This window comes from Brienomyrus brachyistius, chromosome 15 (genome assembly GCF_023856365.1).
Source record: "Brienomyrus brachyistius isolate T26 chromosome 15, BBRACH_0.4, whole genome shotgun sequence".
In the NCBI taxonomy this organism is placed as follows: Eukaryota; Metazoa; Chordata; class Actinopteri; order Osteoglossiformes; family Mormyridae; genus Brienomyrus; species Brienomyrus brachyistius.
This window is the reverse complement of record NC_064547.1, coordinates 21,832,495-21,850,533: the sequence shown is the minus strand read 5'-3', so window position 1 is coordinate 21,850,533 and position 18,039 is coordinate 21,832,495. Positions and strand designations below refer to the sequence as shown.

The 18,039-nt window shown below is 42.6% G+C and overlaps 2 protein-coding genes across 4 annotated transcripts; one reads left to right on the top strand and one right to left on the bottom strand.

The window, feature by feature from the left end:
* Positions 1-367: 367 nt before the first annotated feature.
* On the top strand, positions 368-4,493 carry zgc:113223 (uncharacterized protein LOC541424 homolog). 2 transcript variants are annotated; one of them, XM_048975787.1, is made up of 8 exons: positions 368-527; positions 788-845; positions 1,446-1,570; positions 1,762-1,836; positions 2,008-2,103; positions 2,253-2,381; positions 2,987-3,142; positions 4,040-4,493. In XM_048975787.1, exons 1-8 carry the CDS (start codon positions 459-461, stop codon positions 4,112-4,114), a joined length of 783 nt encoding a protein of 260 aa, XP_048831744.1. In that variant the 5' UTR covers positions 368-458; the 3' UTR covers positions 4,115-4,493. The 2 variants fall into 2 exon arrangements, with proteins under 2 accessions (XP_048831744.1, XP_048831745.1); XM_048975788.1 differs by having other exon boundaries at positions 2,987-3,165.
* A 509-nt stretch (positions 4,494-5,002) lies between these two features.
* On the bottom strand, positions 5,003-16,761 carry nwd1 (NACHT and WD repeat domain containing 1). Of its 2 annotated transcripts, XM_048975759.1 has the most exons (20): positions 16,666-16,761; positions 16,270-16,450; positions 16,083-16,168; positions 14,456-14,572; positions 13,972-14,326; positions 12,593-13,859; positions 12,286-12,489; positions 11,903-12,062; positions 11,405-11,522; positions 10,762-10,926; positions 10,336-10,533; positions 9,850-9,972; positions 9,161-9,360; positions 8,595-8,861; positions 8,381-8,471; positions 8,067-8,221; positions 7,622-7,895; positions 6,435-6,988; positions 6,224-6,329; positions 5,003-5,567 (listed from the first exon to the last, which is right to left on the bottom strand). In XM_048975759.1, exons 2-20 carry the CDS (start codon positions 16,376-16,378, stop codon positions 5,272-5,274), a joined length of 4,845 nt encoding a protein of 1,614 aa, XP_048831716.1. In that variant the 5' UTR covers positions 16,379-16,450; positions 16,666-16,761; the 3' UTR covers positions 5,003-5,271. The 2 variants fall into 2 exon arrangements, with proteins under 2 accessions (XP_048831716.1, XP_048831717.1); XM_048975760.1 differs by lacking the exon at positions 16,666-16,761 and having other exon boundaries at positions 16,270-16,510.
* Positions 16,762-18,039: the final 1,278 nt, after the last annotated feature.

Here is an 18,039-nt window from a genome sequence, read left to right as displayed (position 1 = left end):
ATTATTTTTTGCATATTACAGCCTGGTTCTTCCTGCTACTCATTGATGAAGGGCTTCTTCCTTGCTTTATGGGACTTGAGTCCTGCTTCTAGGAGCCTGATACGAACTGTCCCAGCAGTGCACTTCATACCTGCACTTAATGTTTCCCATTCCTATTAAAAGTCAATTGATGTCATTCTACGATTCATGACAAACTGTTGGATATTTAGACTGTTGTTACTACAGGGCGCGTTTATTTCAGTATAAACTGGAGGAGGTGTTAGGCCTATTGTAATACGCAGGATGCTGGTTCCCGACAGCAGGAGGCGCCCCTGCTTCTTATGGGGAGGAATTCGCACTCTTTCCCAATAGCAAGTTCGCACTTGTCAGTATACTGTAGTATGCGAAATCTGCGATTGATTTTGTTAAGCTTTACTTACAACCGCCGCACCCTGTCTTTAATAGAAGTAACGTAAAATATGGTTAACAGTACGAAAACGTACAAGGCTATCAAGTACATTTTGTTTGTCGGCTGTTACTTATTTTGGGTAAGTCTTACAGGTACCCTCAGCAAATACTAAAATAAAATATTTGATTTGAGCTGTCAGGTCCACAACGAAAACGACGTATTTTATCTCTTTATGTTGGAGCTGACATTTATTATTGCTGAGAAAATATTGGTTGGGGTATCACGGTATTTTTAGGCATATCTACCCATATTCACAAAAGATGTGGGTGGCAGAAGCTGGAAGAAATATGATTTTACGTATTTCTCACTAAAATTGATTGTTTCATTCTGTTTGTTCAGGTCTCTAGTGCTATTCTAATTGCAGTTGGCGTTTATGCCAAAGTTGCCAAGGAGGGAGGTAAGTAACAGTTTATTATTATTATAAAGTTTTCCATTAGTGATGATAGTTCTGTTATTTAATCATACTTACTTGCTTGTCTATTTTTTCCTTATTTTAATTCTGTGTAACCCACTTTGGGCTGCATTTTAAGGTATCTAAATAAAGATCATTGTTTTACTATTATTATATTATCAGTATTATTTTATTATTAGTATACTGCACTCCTACTTCATTGTTGAAGTCAATCTTTTTTGAGCATTTTTTGTTTTTTTGCTGTTTTAGGTTTTAACGAGAGACAATGTTTGCTATACTCTTATGTACACACGATTCTGCAAAGTAGTTTACGTCTTTTAAAAAAAAAAATGGTGCTTTGCCCCGTTTTATATGAAGTGGACTGTTCCCCACTCAAGCAACCTTTGAGTCCCTTTTGCTAGCCATTATGCTACGCTGCGGTTTTACCAAAACTTTTTTTTTTTGTCAATGGGAAACAGCACAGCAGAACAGTATATATTAATAGACGAACACGATAAAAGTACATTGTGCACGGAGGCAATATGTATGGATGACACAGAGCTGCGGCGTCTGGTGTGTAAAGATGCTTCTGTACGTCCCTCTCAGACGTTGTGGACTCTCTGACCGCTGACCCAGCCCTGTTATTCATTTGCATCGGCTCTCTCATGTTCACGGTCACCTTCTTCGGATGCTTTGGGGCACTACGTGATAATGTTCGTCTTCTTCAAATTGTAAGTTAGAAGTTATTGTCCTGGTGAAACGGCACTCATTACAGTCACGAACCACGGCATGTGTGTGGTTGTTTCTGTAAAGCACAAGTTTTGTTCATTGAGATTTACACTTAGCGTCCTTTGCCATGATCCATATTATAGCCGGATAAGAATCGCATACTTTACTTCCTAACATTTGTGTTTATTCCCAGTTTGTAGGGATCTTGGTAGCTATTCTTCTTCTTCGGATATCAGCAGCTGTGTTGGGATTCATATTCTCTGACTTGGTAAAAAAAATCCCCTTAGTGCAAAACACACACAAAAAAATAAATAAATGGTAGCTGTAATTGAAGGAAGTTTCCAGCAGTGTTTCGACAGGTTCGATAATTTTTTGATAATACTGCAAGTAGTCAAGTATTATCGGTAGTTGAATCATAATTGTCTGTGTGTCCCACCAGGTACTGGAGAGGACAGACTTATTGATAAAAACTGGAATTGAGAAATACCGTGATGACCTGGACCTGGAGAACATAATAGACTTTGTCCAAAAAAAGGTGAAATTAAGCTATCGTGTCTTATGAAGCGGCAAAAAAATGCGTACAGTGTAACAACATGATGTATTAAATGTTAGTGTATTTGATTTGATGTTTTTTAATTAGTGTTTTAGATTTAAAATGTTTAACTTCATTGTTTTTTTGTGCAGTTCCAGTGCTGTGGGGGCCATTCCTACAGAGACTGGTCTTACAACGTGTACTTCAACTGCTCCAAGACCAACCCAAGCGTAGAGCGTTGTGGTGTGCCATTCTCTTGCTGCATACAACAAAAGAAGAAGGTCAGGACAGGTGCAGGAACAGATTTAAGAAGCCGTGTTGTAGTAAACCTGCAATGGGCTGGCCCCCCATCCTGGGTTGTTCCCTGCTTCGTGCCCATTGCTTCTGGGATAGGCTCCGGACCCCCCGCGACCCAGTAGGATAAGCGGTTTGGAAAATGGATAGATGGATGGATGGATGGATAGATGTTGTAATAAACCAAGCAGATGGGAGCATTGTGCATTTAGCTGATCTTTCAGGCAAGTTTCGGTGGTACAGCAGTGATGTACTCGAGAATTTCTACAGTAGAATACAAACCTTATGCAACTAAAAATACATTGACTATCTAGGAGTTTTTTTTTTTTGTAAAGTGGTCATATTTCCTAAAATTAGGTAAATTAGATAATAGGAATTTCCCCAGTTATGTTAAGGAGAGGTCAGTAATGATCTTAAAAGACCGTAAACCTGTGTGGCTGATTGTGGTTGTCAGTCCTGGCTGTCACTTGATTTTGTGTTTGGATTAGAGTGCATTTGTTTAGTGCCTCACTGATCAAATCCTTTTACCGAAGTACAAAAAAACATCTGGCTTCTGGGGCTTCATGCAGGTTTTCTTGCTGTTTGTTTTCAGTCAGTACTTAACACCATGTGTGGCTATGGGACACAGCAGGAAGTCAGGGCAGGGCAGAGCATCTACACCACCGGCTGCCTGGATAAAATCACCAAGTGGGGAGAGCAGAATCTCCTGCTCTTGGCGGGAATGGCTGCGGGGCTCCTCTCTTTGGAGGTCAGGCATGTTCTAGATGAAGGGTATTTCTGCATTATTATCTTGATCTGATATAAATCATTATGTTTTTGTTTATAGTAAAAATAAAGACATTATTGCTTAAAGAAAACAAAGAAATGTGAAAGATATACGGCTGTAAGCAAAATGCAATATTTAATTAACTACAACAGTTAAATAAATATTCTTATTAGGCCAATGCCAGACCATCAGTGCCAAAATGCAATGCAGTAAATTTTCAAGTGAAACAAGACTTGGAATAGGACACAACAGGATTACGATATCAGTCATGTTACAGAAAGCACAGTCAGGCAGAGCTGGGATGTAGGAAAAAGTTGTGCATGACATATAATGGCAGAGCTGAGATGTAGTTGTTCATGACATCATATAAAGGCAGAGCTGGGATGCAATCATGCATGACATTATATAAAGGCAGAGCTGGGATGTAGTCGGGCATGACATCATATAAAGGCAGAGCTGGGGTATAGTCAGGCATGACATCCTGTAAAGGCAGAGCTAGGATGTAAGCATGCATGACATTATATAAAGGCAAAGCTGGGATGTAAATCGGGAATGACATCATATAAAGGCAGAGCTGGGATGTAAATCATGCATGACATCATATAAAGGCAGAGCTGGGATGTAATCATGCATGACATCATATAAAGGCAGAGCTGGGATGTAATTATGCATGACATCATATAAAGGCAGAGCTGGGATGTAATCATGCATGACATCATATAAAGGCAGAGCTGGGATGTAATTATGCATGACATCATATAAAGGCAGAGCTGGGATGTAATCATGCATGGCATCATATAAAGGCAGTGCTGGGATGTAGGAAATAGTCATGCTGACATCATATAATGTATTTGCTGCTTCTGCATATTCTCCTTATAGATATGTATGGTCTCCTTGGCGGCAGCCCTTATACACCAAATCAAGTTGAAGATGACAAAAGAAATGGAAAAATAACCTCCTGACACCCAAAAACATAATCATGAGAAGATGCCTGTCTGTAGCATATAAGGAATCTGTATATCCACAGGATTGTACTCAAAAGAGCCACTTGTGTATTTAACATGACCGTCACTGTTGTGACCATGTGCCAGAATGGCAGATCCATTCATATTAGTGAATTATGGCCTGCTAACAGTGAGCGAATTGCACATGCAGTTTCTGCTGACTAGGTGATTCAGTTCTTATTGTGATTTCCAGAACATTGTTTTGTATGAGTCACTCTGTGTGTCTTTCTTTGATATTGTATATCTGCTGGTTTTTCTATTCATTTCCTTCATACAAATCATACTACTCAAATGTATTATTTTATGTATTTACAGAATTTTCTCTGCTTGTGATGACTCAGTGCTGTGTCATTTATTAAGCTATTCTGTCAGGTGTGCGTGTGCCCTGCGATGGACTGGCATGCCGTCCATAAGGCTAGATGTAGGATCAGGGTTATGGTTGGCGTTGGGGTTACGGCTAAGGCTGGTGCCGGCTTTAGAGTTAAGGTTAGGGTTAGATTTGTCATTAGGGTTAAGTTCAGGTTTAGGGTTCAGTTAGGGTGACAATATAACAGATCAAGAAGTACCGTATTAGTCAAAAGTTTGGGCACACCTACTGAAAATCATTTGTTTTGCAACAAGATAACAACCCTAAGCACGCCTCAAGGCTATGCGGTAAGTATTATCTTGTGAACAAACAAAAGAGGTGGAGTGCTGCGACAGATGTCCGGACCCCCACCATCCCCCCCACCTAAACTGCTCTCTGATCCTCATTTGTCATTCGGAAGGTAGCCAGTTTGTGCCCAGAACTTTTGGGAACTTTTCAGGATTGTTAAAGAAGCAGTTCCAGGTAGCTATATTTGGAAGCTGAATGCAAGTCAGCAATGCAATTATGGGGGCTTTTTAAATTAGTCAAAAACTTGAGAAAATGTTGAGATGTTGAGTACTTCTCTTGGTCATTGAATTATTTGATATTTATGACCTCATTTCTTCGAGGCCTTTTACTATAAAGTGAATAACGCAGCCAAAATAGTGACAAATGCATTCAATTAAAAATCAGGTGCCTGAGGAGTATTGACTGGAACTGTAGGTGAGTGAGTTAGTACTGAAGGCTTAGGGCACTTAGTGTTATAACACACAGCATGTGTGTAGAGACTTAGTCTTAGCAAGCTGGGGTTGGGCAGACTTCTGCTGTGTGCTTTTAGTCGTGGTTGAAGGCAGAGTTTCAGGCTCCCTCTCTCTGGGTGTGATTCTGTACTGCCTCTGGAAGTGTTGGAGTCGACTATCCTGCAGGTTCACTTGCCTTGGACACTGGAATTTCTCTTTGATCACATGACCCAGCTGTGAAACTGCCACAAACCCCTCCTTGTATGGCAAAATTGTGGTGACGGGGGCGTAGACGTACTGAATAACTAGTAGGTTTCCTAGAAATGGCAATGAAAAAGATGTCAGCACAAAATATTTACATACAGCCAATATTTTTTGTGGTTTCATCCATTTCATCCAGAAACTGTTATACAACATTATGCAGTACTGTGCAAAAGAAAATGGTGTTTAAATGATATTTATGTTGGTGTAAAACTATGCTATTATACCTGTCAAAGGGTGTCAGCCATTTCAAAACCTCTGCTAAAATCACCCCATTATTTCCAGAAACCATACTACACACTCCTGTATTTTTTGGACTTGACCACAAGCACACCTCATATAGCTAATCAATACGTCACTGACTTTTTTTTAACTAAATAAGTTAATTAATTAAGTGAGCTGGGGGTGAAATTTAACAAACACATGGAACGGCTGAGGTGCCCCTGAGGAGAGGTTTGGGAACTGAAGCGGTGTTCATCTAGCCAGCCAGCAAGATATCAGTAACTTTTTGGAAAACAGAAGAAATTTGTACTAGTTTTTATTGTGTTACTCTTAATTTGCGCATGTTAAATTGTTTTTTGTTCTGAGCAAAAGTGTACTTACTACCCAGGTAAATAGCTTTAAACATTTGTTTTTGACTGCCTAGGACTTTTGTACAGTACTGTACCTATATTTCAGTTTATAAAAGAACATAATGAAAAGAAGAATTTACCACTAATGACATCCCAGACTTTAATAGTTCGGTCTTGGGACCCTGTGAAGATATACTGTCCGTTTTCCGAAAAAGCTGAACACAGAACACCCTCTAAAATGAAACCCTGTAAATTTGGGGGGAAAAAATGAAAAGAATGAGGAAATAGTTTTTTTTTAATTTAGCAGATACAAAGTCCTTGTAAGCGACTGCACGTTCAGCGAGTGCTAACCTGCTGCTCCATCGTGTAATGCAGCTTTAGAGGGGACAGACTCCACAGCCTCTGGACCGAGTCCTGGGAGCCAATCAGAGCGAGCGAGTCCGTCCTACTCACCGTGATGCACGTAATCTTTGTTTGGTGTCTCCCCAGGGAAGTCACGCAGGTATTTTTAAAGTCATACAGTGCGACTTGCCCACAATTTGAACCTTTAAGCAACCTGCAATCTGACAGCAGAGCCATGCAAGAGATGGGAGAGTGGAACAGGGACAGGGGCAGCGTCTGAAAGGGACCCTCCACGCAGGGGAATCTGTCTCGCTCTGTGATCTCAAACACGCTGATGCTTTCCTGGTAGGCCACGGCCATCCTGTCCTCCGCCTGGCTCACCGCCATGCAGCAGACCCTGGGCAGAGTCTCAGGCGGGGGGAGACACAGGGTCTCAGGCAGGTTTTCTAAAGGGTAGATCAAAATGGTGCCGGTCTTCACACCGCAGAAGAGCAGCTTCTTCTTCTGGGCTAACTCCATGCAGCTCACTTCAGACGACACGGCGATGGTTTCAGCTGGAGTTCCTGGCAGATCAAGGTGGCAGAAAGGAAATAAACTTCTCCATCCATCCAACTCTTAGCGTAGGGTCACAGTGAGCCTATGCCAGGCAGCATGGAGCACAAGGCTGAGGAGGTTAATGACATCACACACAATGCATTTACATTTATTTAGCCACTTTTGTCCAAAGGGGCAGACAGAGCAGGCCAGCCAGTGTCCCTGAAACTGGACACCATTACTGTTAGCCAGGGGCTTTGAACTCACAACCATCTGGATATAGGAACAGTCCCCTAATTTGTCAAGTCCTACAGCACCTCCATTTTCAGATACAAACACACACTATGAGCAATTTAGAGACATATGTCTATATGTGTTAGTTGTATCTTATATACGTTTACTACTACAAGGCTCTGAAAATGGCCAAAAATTTAAAACGGCGCCCTGAGAGCTTCTCACTAATAGTAAGCTCGATAAAGCACTTAGTTTTATATCCTGTCACTTATGACCTATTAGACCATGTGTATGTTGTAACCATATGCATTACTGTTATGAATTTTTTCAGTGGAATCTGAGAGAATGACCTGAGAAATTTTTCTCAAACTGGGTGGTTTGATATGGAATGACTTTGATGTTGTTAATGCAAATAATCTAAATGGTACCTGTGAGGCAGTCCCACAAGACGACCTGCTTCCTGTCACCGTGCTGTAGGAAGCAGGCCCTCTCACCATCGCGTGACAGGGTCACGAGCGGCCCGCTGGCCGGGATGCAGCTCGCGGTCTTGTGCTTGCGATTGTAATTGAGCCGCCAAAGCTTCAGCGGCGGGGCATCGCTGGAGGCCGCGATGACCGTGTCTCCGTACATGACCAACCCTGTGACACGGGCCCCCATGCCAACAAAGGAGTCCAGGAGGTCTCCCGTGGACAGACACCACTCCTGAAAAGAAACAGCCCAGCACAGAAATCATTCCATTATAGATATATTATCTTCAGTAAGCTTTCATGTACACATTCTTCCTTTATGCACTTAAAGCTAAAACAGACTCTGTAGCTCCTGTTTGTGATCTTTAATCTTCCGGTGTATGATAATGAATCTGATGCCTCTGACCCGTATGATGTGGTCCTCGGAGCCGGTGATGAGCAGCCTGCGAAGGCCGGGTATGACTGCCGTCCACACAGTGTCCTCGTGCTGGAACGCCTGAGCCAGGAACCTTTGCATCGAGCCAGCCTGCACGTGGAACATGGCTACCTGCTTCTCGTAACCTACGTCCAAACGGATTAAGTCAGATACTGATCTATGTGACGAGGAGCACTTCTGCAGATATCCAGCACGGAATATTCTGTTACTCTGCATAAAATTCATAAAAAGTCATCATGGCACATAATCTAGTCTCAGTTAGCTTAAGAACATCTTTAGTATACCTGCACACAGCAGCGTTTCATCGCCAGAAGGGACGAGGAATGAAACTGGAGAGGAGAGTCTTGCCACATCGTGTGACCCCTGACTTGAAACCTACAAATATAAACATGTGACCACAGGGAATGAATGGTCAGGTGAGTCTTGACTGCAACACCAAATACTGTTACCTAGTATTAAATGGAAGAGTGCAGCCATGTATTTCACATAGATCAGTACCAGGTAAAGGCCGCCCTCCTTGGACCCGACGACCAGCCCGTCTCGAGCCGGAAGGGTCACTGTACATGCGGCTGTCAGCTTCTGGTGATCGGCCGTTAAGCAGACCTGTGTCTTCTCCACACCAGTAAACGAGTCGTATAGCGTGAGGAGTCCTGGATTGGAGAGGACCGCGAGTGCCTCGCCCAGAAACCCCAGCATGATCGGCTTCTCGCCAGCGCCTTCCAGCTGGAAGAGTGGTTCTGCAGTTTCAAGCTGCCATGCTTTTATCTGTTAGGAATAAATGCGCAATTATTCTAGACTGGAAATCAGTCCGAAACAAACACCTAACACATAAATGAAATAATCATTGCACTGTAGTGTTTGACATAGTATGAAGAACATGACTGAGATGTTGCTCAAGGATATAAAAATGGATAAACATCTCTGTGCCCAATATGAGCGATGCCAAATAATTGGCGCATAGTACATAGTTACTGTTCGCCTTCAAAACCACCCAAATGAAAAAACAGGCAGTATGGGGGGAAACAGAAACTCCCAGAGCCATGACGCTTGGGAGATGAACACACCTTTGTTCCACATGAGGAGCAGAACAGCGGCATCCCTTCCACCACATGGATCTGTGGCGGCAGCTGGGCATCCGTGGAAAACTCGTCCAGGATGTGTAGCTGCCCGCCACTCAGGAGACTCCACAGCCTCAGTGTTCCGTCACACGCTAAGGACAGACACCGGGTCCCTCTGCTGATTATCTTCACCTGCAGCACGGCATCTGCGCAGAACATAGACACACATGCCGAGACGCCTCACACTAACCAGTGCTGAGCTACAGTGATCGACGAGTTCAGCAAACATTCACGCTTGTCTTTTATTGAAAATATTTAAATATAAAAATAAATATATAAAGTAATTTTACAAAGAAACTTGTAGTTTGAAACCGCCAATCTGTCCAGTAAGTGTGTGGGCTCTTCACCTGTGTGCCCAGTAAGTGTTTGGGCTCTTCACCTGTGTTCCCAGTAAGTGTGTGGGCTCTTCACCTGTGTGCCCAGTAAGTGTGTGGCTTCTTCACCTGTGTGCCCAGTAAGTGTGTGGCTTCTTCACCTGTGTGCCCAGTAAGTGTGTGGGTTCTTCACCTGTGTGCCCAGTAAGTGTGTGGGTTCTTCACCTGTGTGCCCAGTAAGTGTGTGGCTTCTTCGCCTGTGTGCCCAGTAAGTGTGTGGGTTCTTCACCTGTGTGCCCAGTAAGTGTGTGGGTTCTTCACCTGTGTGCCCAGTAAGTGTGTAGGCGACCCCCAGGTCGTCCAGGTGCCACACTATCACACTGCCATCTGTTGTGCCCGCTGCCAGGAGATGTTTTTCTTGGCAAATATCCATTCCAGTGATCCCTGAAAAATGAAGCCGTCAGTTTGTAACCAGTAGCAATGGGGGTAAATATACGGGAGGTGGGGGGGGCTATACACAATGTACAGATACACAATGTAACTGTGTTATAAAAAAGCATGAATTATAACAAGATGACACATATCAGAAGTCAACTGAACTAATGCACCATGTGAAAGATACATTCCAGACCAAAAAAATTATAATTATAATTACAATTATAATAATTGCAATTGTTCGAATTATTATAAAATACACCATATAATTATTAATAAAATATTAAAATATTTTATTATTCTTCCTATTATTATAAAGCTTGCTCCATTTACTGTACACCAGAAGATAAAACTGTAGAAGGATATATGCACCTTTTTGGGAACCAGTGAGGACTGTCTTCAGTGGTCCCCCTGGTGACTGAAAGAAGCCACAACTGGGAACAAGAATTGGATTGGGCGATGAATCGAACCAGTCCTGACACTGGGAGTACAGCCGACCAATGATAGAAGGATACATCTCAGCAAGGGAGTATAGCCTGGCGAAGATCTCAGTGTAGAAGAGGGATGGGTCTTTAGGGATTTAAAAGCACAGGATTTAGTAGAAAAGACCACTGTAACGTCATAATTTTAAGGAGTTACCTGAGTACAAACTGAAGAGCTGAATGAATATTTAGTCAGCGTGAGCGCATGACACAGCAGCTTAAATGTGTTCCAACAGAAATTTTTTCTTTTTCATTCATATGGAACCTTGGAGAAGTGTGACATAAGCAATTAAAAAAACGTTACTGGCATACTCACCCATCTGTCCCTCTATACTGTCCAAAGTAGGTTTCATGAGTAGGAACATGTCTCGGACCAGCTCTGTCTCAGGACAGTCGTGGACCTCCAGGCAGAGTGACAGGTCCTCGATAATGCTGGCCACCCCACAGGTCAAGGTCTGACACCACAGCCACTCTGCATTGCCTGGGAAAAATGAGTGATCCATGCATAATACCAGCATCGGAATGCTGAATCTGGGTATATGATCCGTTTTGGTAACAGGGGTCGACATCATAGCGGATTTTGATGAACATTTTGATCAAAATGCACCATTTTTATCATAGGTATGGTATTTAAAAACGAAACCTGCAGCAGGGCTCTTCAAATCTGGCCCTTGATTCCAAATCCCGGCCTTGTTTTCAGTTCTTCCAGGTAGTTAGTTTAATAATTATTAATTCTGATTGGGAAGAGAAGCTTCACACTTGGCTCACAGGTAGAGGAAGGCTGGAAAATCGGCAGGACTCAGACCTCGAGGACCGTGATTTGAACAGCTCTGGTCTACATATTTTTCTTTTCAGTCAAAACACTTTGTCACGGACATAGATGAGTCTTCCCACAGACATGGCTGCCTGTGTGTGGCCAGCTTGACAATTCCTGGTGAGTAATGCAGACACGGCCTTACCGATGACTTCCTGAAGCAGTTCCTCCCAGCTCCCTCCATGAATCAGATGGTAGGGTAGCTCTCGTAGCTTTCGCTTATTGGCAACACCCTCAGCAAACCATAAGGGCTGAGAGATCACCTGAAAAGGAATGCAAACACCTTTCATCATTTAACAACAAGGCTCCTAAGGGCCTTGTGTTTACAGGAAGTAGCCAGGTTATGAAAAAGATCTGTTCCCTAAGTTTGTCTTAAGTGATATTTGTAGTCAGCACAGGTACATATGATTCTTATTTAGCGTCTAATGGTCAAATGGTTGTCTTAGTATAAAGTAATGTTTTCACGAGTGTCCTAAAGTGCGTGCATTTGTTATTATAAACCATTGTATTTAACTGAGATTTGTTATATAATAGACTTTATGGCAACCATTCATAAGCACAGGTTGTCTGTCACTCAGACATTCTGTCATTCTGGAACGGTTATTTCATTATTTTATTAGTGAATTTTGTAATACATAAATACCTTCCTGTCAGCATTCAGTTTGGTTTGAAAGGAAGGCAGCTGGAGATGCTTGACTCTGCCCTGGCTCCAACACCCCAGGAAGTACTCGGAGAACACCTGATGTCTCTTGGTCCTCTGCTCTGAAGACAGGTACATCTCCTGTACCGTTTCAGTAAAATGCCTGGCAAGTGTACATATACGATTATACACTGAGAAATAGTCTAATAAGCATAACTAAAAGTAAGCCAATACAGTAGTTGACTGCTAGTAATCTAGGAGCTAATCTCTGCCCTGTGACTCTGCATTGGATTAAGTCATCGGGAGATGGATGGATGAAAACATGTCCAGTGGTTTCCAAATGTATATACTCAAATTCCCTATAAAAAAAAGGTGTCTTACATTACCTATTACAGAAACCAAGCACCTTGATTCCATCTGCCTCTTTCTCCAGTAGATATTCATCAATGTCATGCCTCAGTCGTGTCCACAGCAAGGGGGGAAGACGGACAACAGTGTGATTTATAGGCAGCTTGTACCGGTACACCTCAGCTAGTACCTCATCGTCCAGCGAAAGCAGGTCACGAAGCTCCGCCTCTGATGCCCCATCTCTGAGAAAGGAAACGTTACAGCATTACAATAAGCTCAAGTAAAAACCATTGCATTGGTATATTGAGATAAAACAAAGGTACGCCAAATGAAACTATTTTATACCTTGATGATACAATGTATCCAAGTGCAGAGCTGACCAGTAGCTTCCCATGTTTCTTCTCCAGGCCCTGCAATAATATGTAGACAGCCTGCTGCAAGGTGGTGCCCAGCTGTTCCTCTGAAACCGGGGTGTATGACGCCCAACGCCTCGCTGTGTTCAGAGCCAGCATGAGCAACAGTGGATTGCCAGAGATCTTTATGATGCTCAGAATCACATTGTGCTGCTCTGGAGTCAGGCGACGCTTCACTTTGCTCATGTAAGCATGGATGACATCTTTCGCTTGATCAAACGTCAACTGCTCAACCTCAAAGAAGTGTTTTGGTTCTATCAATCCCTCCAAGTTATTTAAGATATGTTGACTGTTCTCCTGCGTGGACACCACAAGATGGACATTTGGGGGAATCTCTTTGGGAAGCCAGTATAGCCTGTGAGCATGACAGGTCTTTGAAAGATAGTCTAGGCCGTCCAGTATAATGAAGAGTGGCTGCCTCTTTTGTGATACCCTAGTAAGAGTGAGATGAAAAAACCTTGTTAGAGCTTCGTGGTTGTTGGTGGTTAGTGAGTTTGGCAGCGGCAAACTACAAGCTCCGCATATTTGTAAACAGATGCTCTTGAGGACAGTGCTGATGTCAGAGCTCAAGGGAGAGCTTCCTAAAAGCCTGAGGACAACCACGGCCTTCGGGCCCAGAACCCCACGCATCTCCTGCGCCAGTTTGCACAATAGCGCGGTCTTGCCGATTCCCGAAGGTCCGTGCACAACGAGCGGAGAGTGACGGTCACTGGCAGATTCCCACATGTGGAGACAGAGCCTGCCCAAGAGATGTTCTCTTCCACAAAAGACGGCACACTTAGCGGAACTTAGCACCAGGTGATGGCTGATCTCCTTCAGCAACCAGCACCACTCTTGATCTGGTGTCTGCGCCGTTGCCCACTTGATCTTTGCCTTCATTTGAGAAACAAATTGTTCACAGAAACTTTGGAGATACTGGGCATGTTCTTTGCAGCTGGGATTAATTCTGCCTTTCCTAAGCTCCAAACAATGCAAATTCAGAAAGTCAGAACACGTGGCATAGATGCGGGACTTGAGCGCTGACAGAAGGTCCTGCGCTTCGGTATCTACCAGACCATTTGCAGTGAAGTCAATGAACTTGCCGAGCGCTCCCTGGCTTTCGTTCTTCTTCAGCCGTGGTAATTCCCTCACGAAAACCACAGCATGCTGGTTGCTGTTTCGAATCCCAAGGAGGCCCTGTCCAATCTCCCACTCGCTCACTGGAAAGTAGAGAGGAGGGGAAAAAACACTTCAGTGACTGTTTTATAACCTTCTGGAAAACTTCAGCTTGTATTCTATCAATGATTACACAGTTCAGTGCAATTCCCAGACCGGATTTAAAGTATATCTGTTTCTGCTCTGTGCTGAGATCTCCGTCCTCGGAAGCCTGTAGGGCAGCAGTACGAAGAAGCCCCAAAATCCGAGCCTCGGTCAGTTGCCAGCTGATGACATCACTGTCATGCGAGGAACCATCTTCAGACCCAATGTCAGAATAATAAGGGAAGTGAGTGCTTATTGGCTGCAGGACATAGGTGGGCGGAGCAGAGTTATCATCCTTCCAGAACCACTGCCTCAGCAACCTTATTCCCTCCTCATTCTGAGCCATTTTGGCCAACAGCAGCTCAAACTCATTCTCTGGGATCAGCCGGGGAATAGGGCGATGTCCATAGCAATTTCCCAGTAGAACCTTAGAGGATCAAAGATTTTTTTTAAATTGCATCACAAAAAGCAGTAACATTAAGAACCTTTATTCAAACCCTCAACACTCAAAGCTGCACACATAATACTAGAAAAGCTAAAGACGTGTTAAACTCACAGTGATGCTTGGGCCCACAGACACCCTCTTACAGGATCGTATCTCCTCTAGACACAGTTCAGTGGTCATATGATCCACAGCAACTGCATCATAAACTCCCCATTTTAAATCCACAACCTGGAAATGATATCAAGAGAGTATCTGTCAAGAACTACAAACGTCAACATTAAATAACCTGGCAGGACCTGATTAGGGTTCCCTGCCCCAACAGTAAACTAATAGATAAAAAACAAATATTTCTATTCATGTAAAATATTTAACTAAATAAAAATTTACTATGTAATTTATTCCTAATTGTCTACAATGTTCTCCTTTGTGTTTAGTTCCTCCCTATTTTTTATAAACAATTATTTCTCGCACATGGCTTAGTCCCCGGACTCCGTGGCACCTTGGGATAGACCCCAGCCCCCCAGAAACACTATACTGCAACATGGATGGATGGACCCGGCTACTGGAAGACTGCTGGAATATCTCCAAACATCCACCTCCCATAATTCATCTTCAAGTACAAGGTTATAGCGCCCAACCAGATATTTTAAGAATCTAACCCAACCAGAGTTATTAACCTAGATACAAGATTTCAACTTTTTTTTCCCCACAAAACCACTAATACTAAACATCTCGCCGAAGTAAAACAAATGGAAAAACCAAGCAAACCTTGTAGATATGTAAAACCGAAACAGGAATTATAATGGATTTTTGTTTAACTGCATGCTAAAAAGGCAATTTAACAATAAACTCTGACGCTTTAATATTCATGTTATATGAAAAAAATATATAAATATTTAAACATGTAGTAATGATTTAATAAACACTTGAACAGTTCATTCAGTGTATAAGCAACTGGTTATTTTCTACAACATTAGTGTACAGTATGTATTCATTTTTTATTTTATTTGTTCCAGTATTTGTGCAATGAAACGTAATGACGTTTAACAATACAGTGATTTTGAATTATTTAATAAGTACTACTTGTGTGTAGTTATTAAGGCTATAAATAATCAGTTATAACAGTGCTAATAACAGACTAATAATGATACAGTTACTCAAACTGAACTATGGCAGAGAAGCCTGCCACATGAATAATGTCAACGATTCATTTGATGATTTTTGCTTATTCAAGCAAATGCGCCATTACTGCAGTGGTTCTCAAAGTCGGTCCTCGGGCCCCACTGCCCTGCTTGTTTTCCTGCTATCCCTGCTTGTTTTCCTGCTATCCCTGCCCCACACACAAGTCCCAGCTGTCTTTCAGCTTCTGATTGACTGCACACACCTGATCCAGGTAATCAGCAGTGTGTAGGTCAGGGATAGCAGGAAAACAAGCAGGGCAGTGGGTCCCGAGGACCGAGTTTGAGAACCACTGCATTACTGGACTCAACTGCACACTTACAGATATCTGAGACTTTCTTTCCCACCCAGACATCAGTTCTATTGAGGTATGTTACTAATCACAAAGAGGCAGATCTCTCACTTCTATTCCATCAATGATCCTGGTAAACGATTTAAAAAATGTATGAATTTTGCTGTTATCCATGCAATGGGTTTCTGTTTGTAAGCAGTCACAAGTAAACACACACACACACACACAAAGAGTGTCACAGAGATTTTCAAGTCGTAAACCACACACCTCAAAGACTAGGCCCAAACTCTGACAGAAAGCTTGAAGTTCTGGATATGCCTTTTCCAATAAAGTATACCTCTCGATGCTCATATCTGCAAACAGCCAGATCGATTGCATTTACTGTCAGCACGCTAACATTAGCCATGTATGGGCAAAGCACAGAGCCTGAGGTGAGCTGATGGACATCTCTTACCTGAGAATGTTGAGCTAATGAAGACCCGCACCACGTTGGACCTGATCTCCAGATCCTCTGGTAACTGACCCATTAGCAGCCCTAAGCCCACTGCTTCTTTGATTGACATATTGATCACTCACAACTCTTTGAATCTTTGCGTTCTCTCTCCTTCAATCGGAGTCCAAATACTTTCCTAAATCTTAACGTATAATGGACAATTATACACTTGTTTAACATCAACAATACCACAGGTTAACTATTAAATCTTGTCCCTAAATAGATCCTGAATCAATTTCCCGCCATTCAGGATCTATTTACATAGTTTATTTTAAACATAGTTTATTTTAAACTTATCCTTGATTAAAAAAATGTAGCATTGAAATACTTATCTTGACAAAGAATTGAAAAAAATACCTTACAAGTAATTTTCTTTGCTCCTCGTAAATACGGAGTGCTCCACGAGTTTCAGACAAACTGCAGTCGTGCACAGAAAGATGACATGGTGTTTTCACGATTTTTTCATCTGACCCTCCCTGGAGAACCAGCACTCCAAGACAACATTCGTTTACAGTTTCTAGCCTGGATCATACTGCGGACCCATGGGGTGACATCATGCAGCTGAGACCCACATGGATGTAAGGCATGCAGCTTATCAGGCTGCACTTAGAAAATCTTTGGTGTTTACACCAAGCAGTCGTGCTTCTCAAAATTATACTTCAGATGTGAAAGCGTAACTTTTGCAGTCTTCAAGGCTTGTTCAATGATCTAGTCATTGATGACAGATCTCATTCCAGTTAATGAATCTTTCACTTTTTACTGCTTAATTTACAAACCAATAGAATAAATTAGCCAGTATTGATACATTTTACATTATTAAATAATATTGCTTCATTAACTTTACATTGAATGTACTGTTAACAAAGTAGAAGTCTTCCCCCGTACAGCCCTGACACTGTTCAAATTATCATCATGATCACCTGGATTTGCATTTGTCTCTACAGTAAATCTCCCGGGAAGTTTCCTGTTCCAAAGCTATTATTTTGCTCACAGGCTGGAACTTACACACTTGACTTTGCCGTAGGCTGAGGCAATGACACATGTAACCCTAGACCTCCAGGGATGTGAGAGAGAAAGTCCCCGCAAAAACAGCAGCTTTGCAGTATTTGCTACAGAACTGCATAGGTTCAGTTAAGTTTGTGCATAACAGTGAAAGGTAAGTCTTATAGTAACATTTCAAAAATATAATTCCATCCATTTCCAATAGCCACTAACCATACTGAACTTGCAGTGATCGGGAATCTAATTTGAGAAGCACGGGATAAAGTGAAAATACAATATTCTAAGATAAATTATGGAAGTTATTGGAAGAACCTCATCCCTCCCTACTTATCCTGTGCGAAGCTGTGAGGATCAGGAGGCAATGGGCAAGGGGCCTGAATAACCCAGGATGGGGTGCCAACCCATTATAGAGCTTACTGAAGGAACTAGGCGGAAATCAGAGAACATGCAAACTCCCTGCTTTGTGCCCATAGGATAGGGTCTGTCCCCCACCTACCCCACCCAACCCTGAATAGGACAAGCAGTTTCAAAATGCATGGATGGGTGTTTTTGAACTGTGGGAGGAATCACAGAACCTCGAGGAAACCCCACAACAACAGAGAATATACAAACTCCTCACACATAACATCAGGCCAGAGACTCAAACCCTGGTCCATGAGGTGTGAGGCCACAATACTAACCACTGCACCACCCTGTGGCTCCTGGCAAAAAGAAATTTGTGTCTAATTT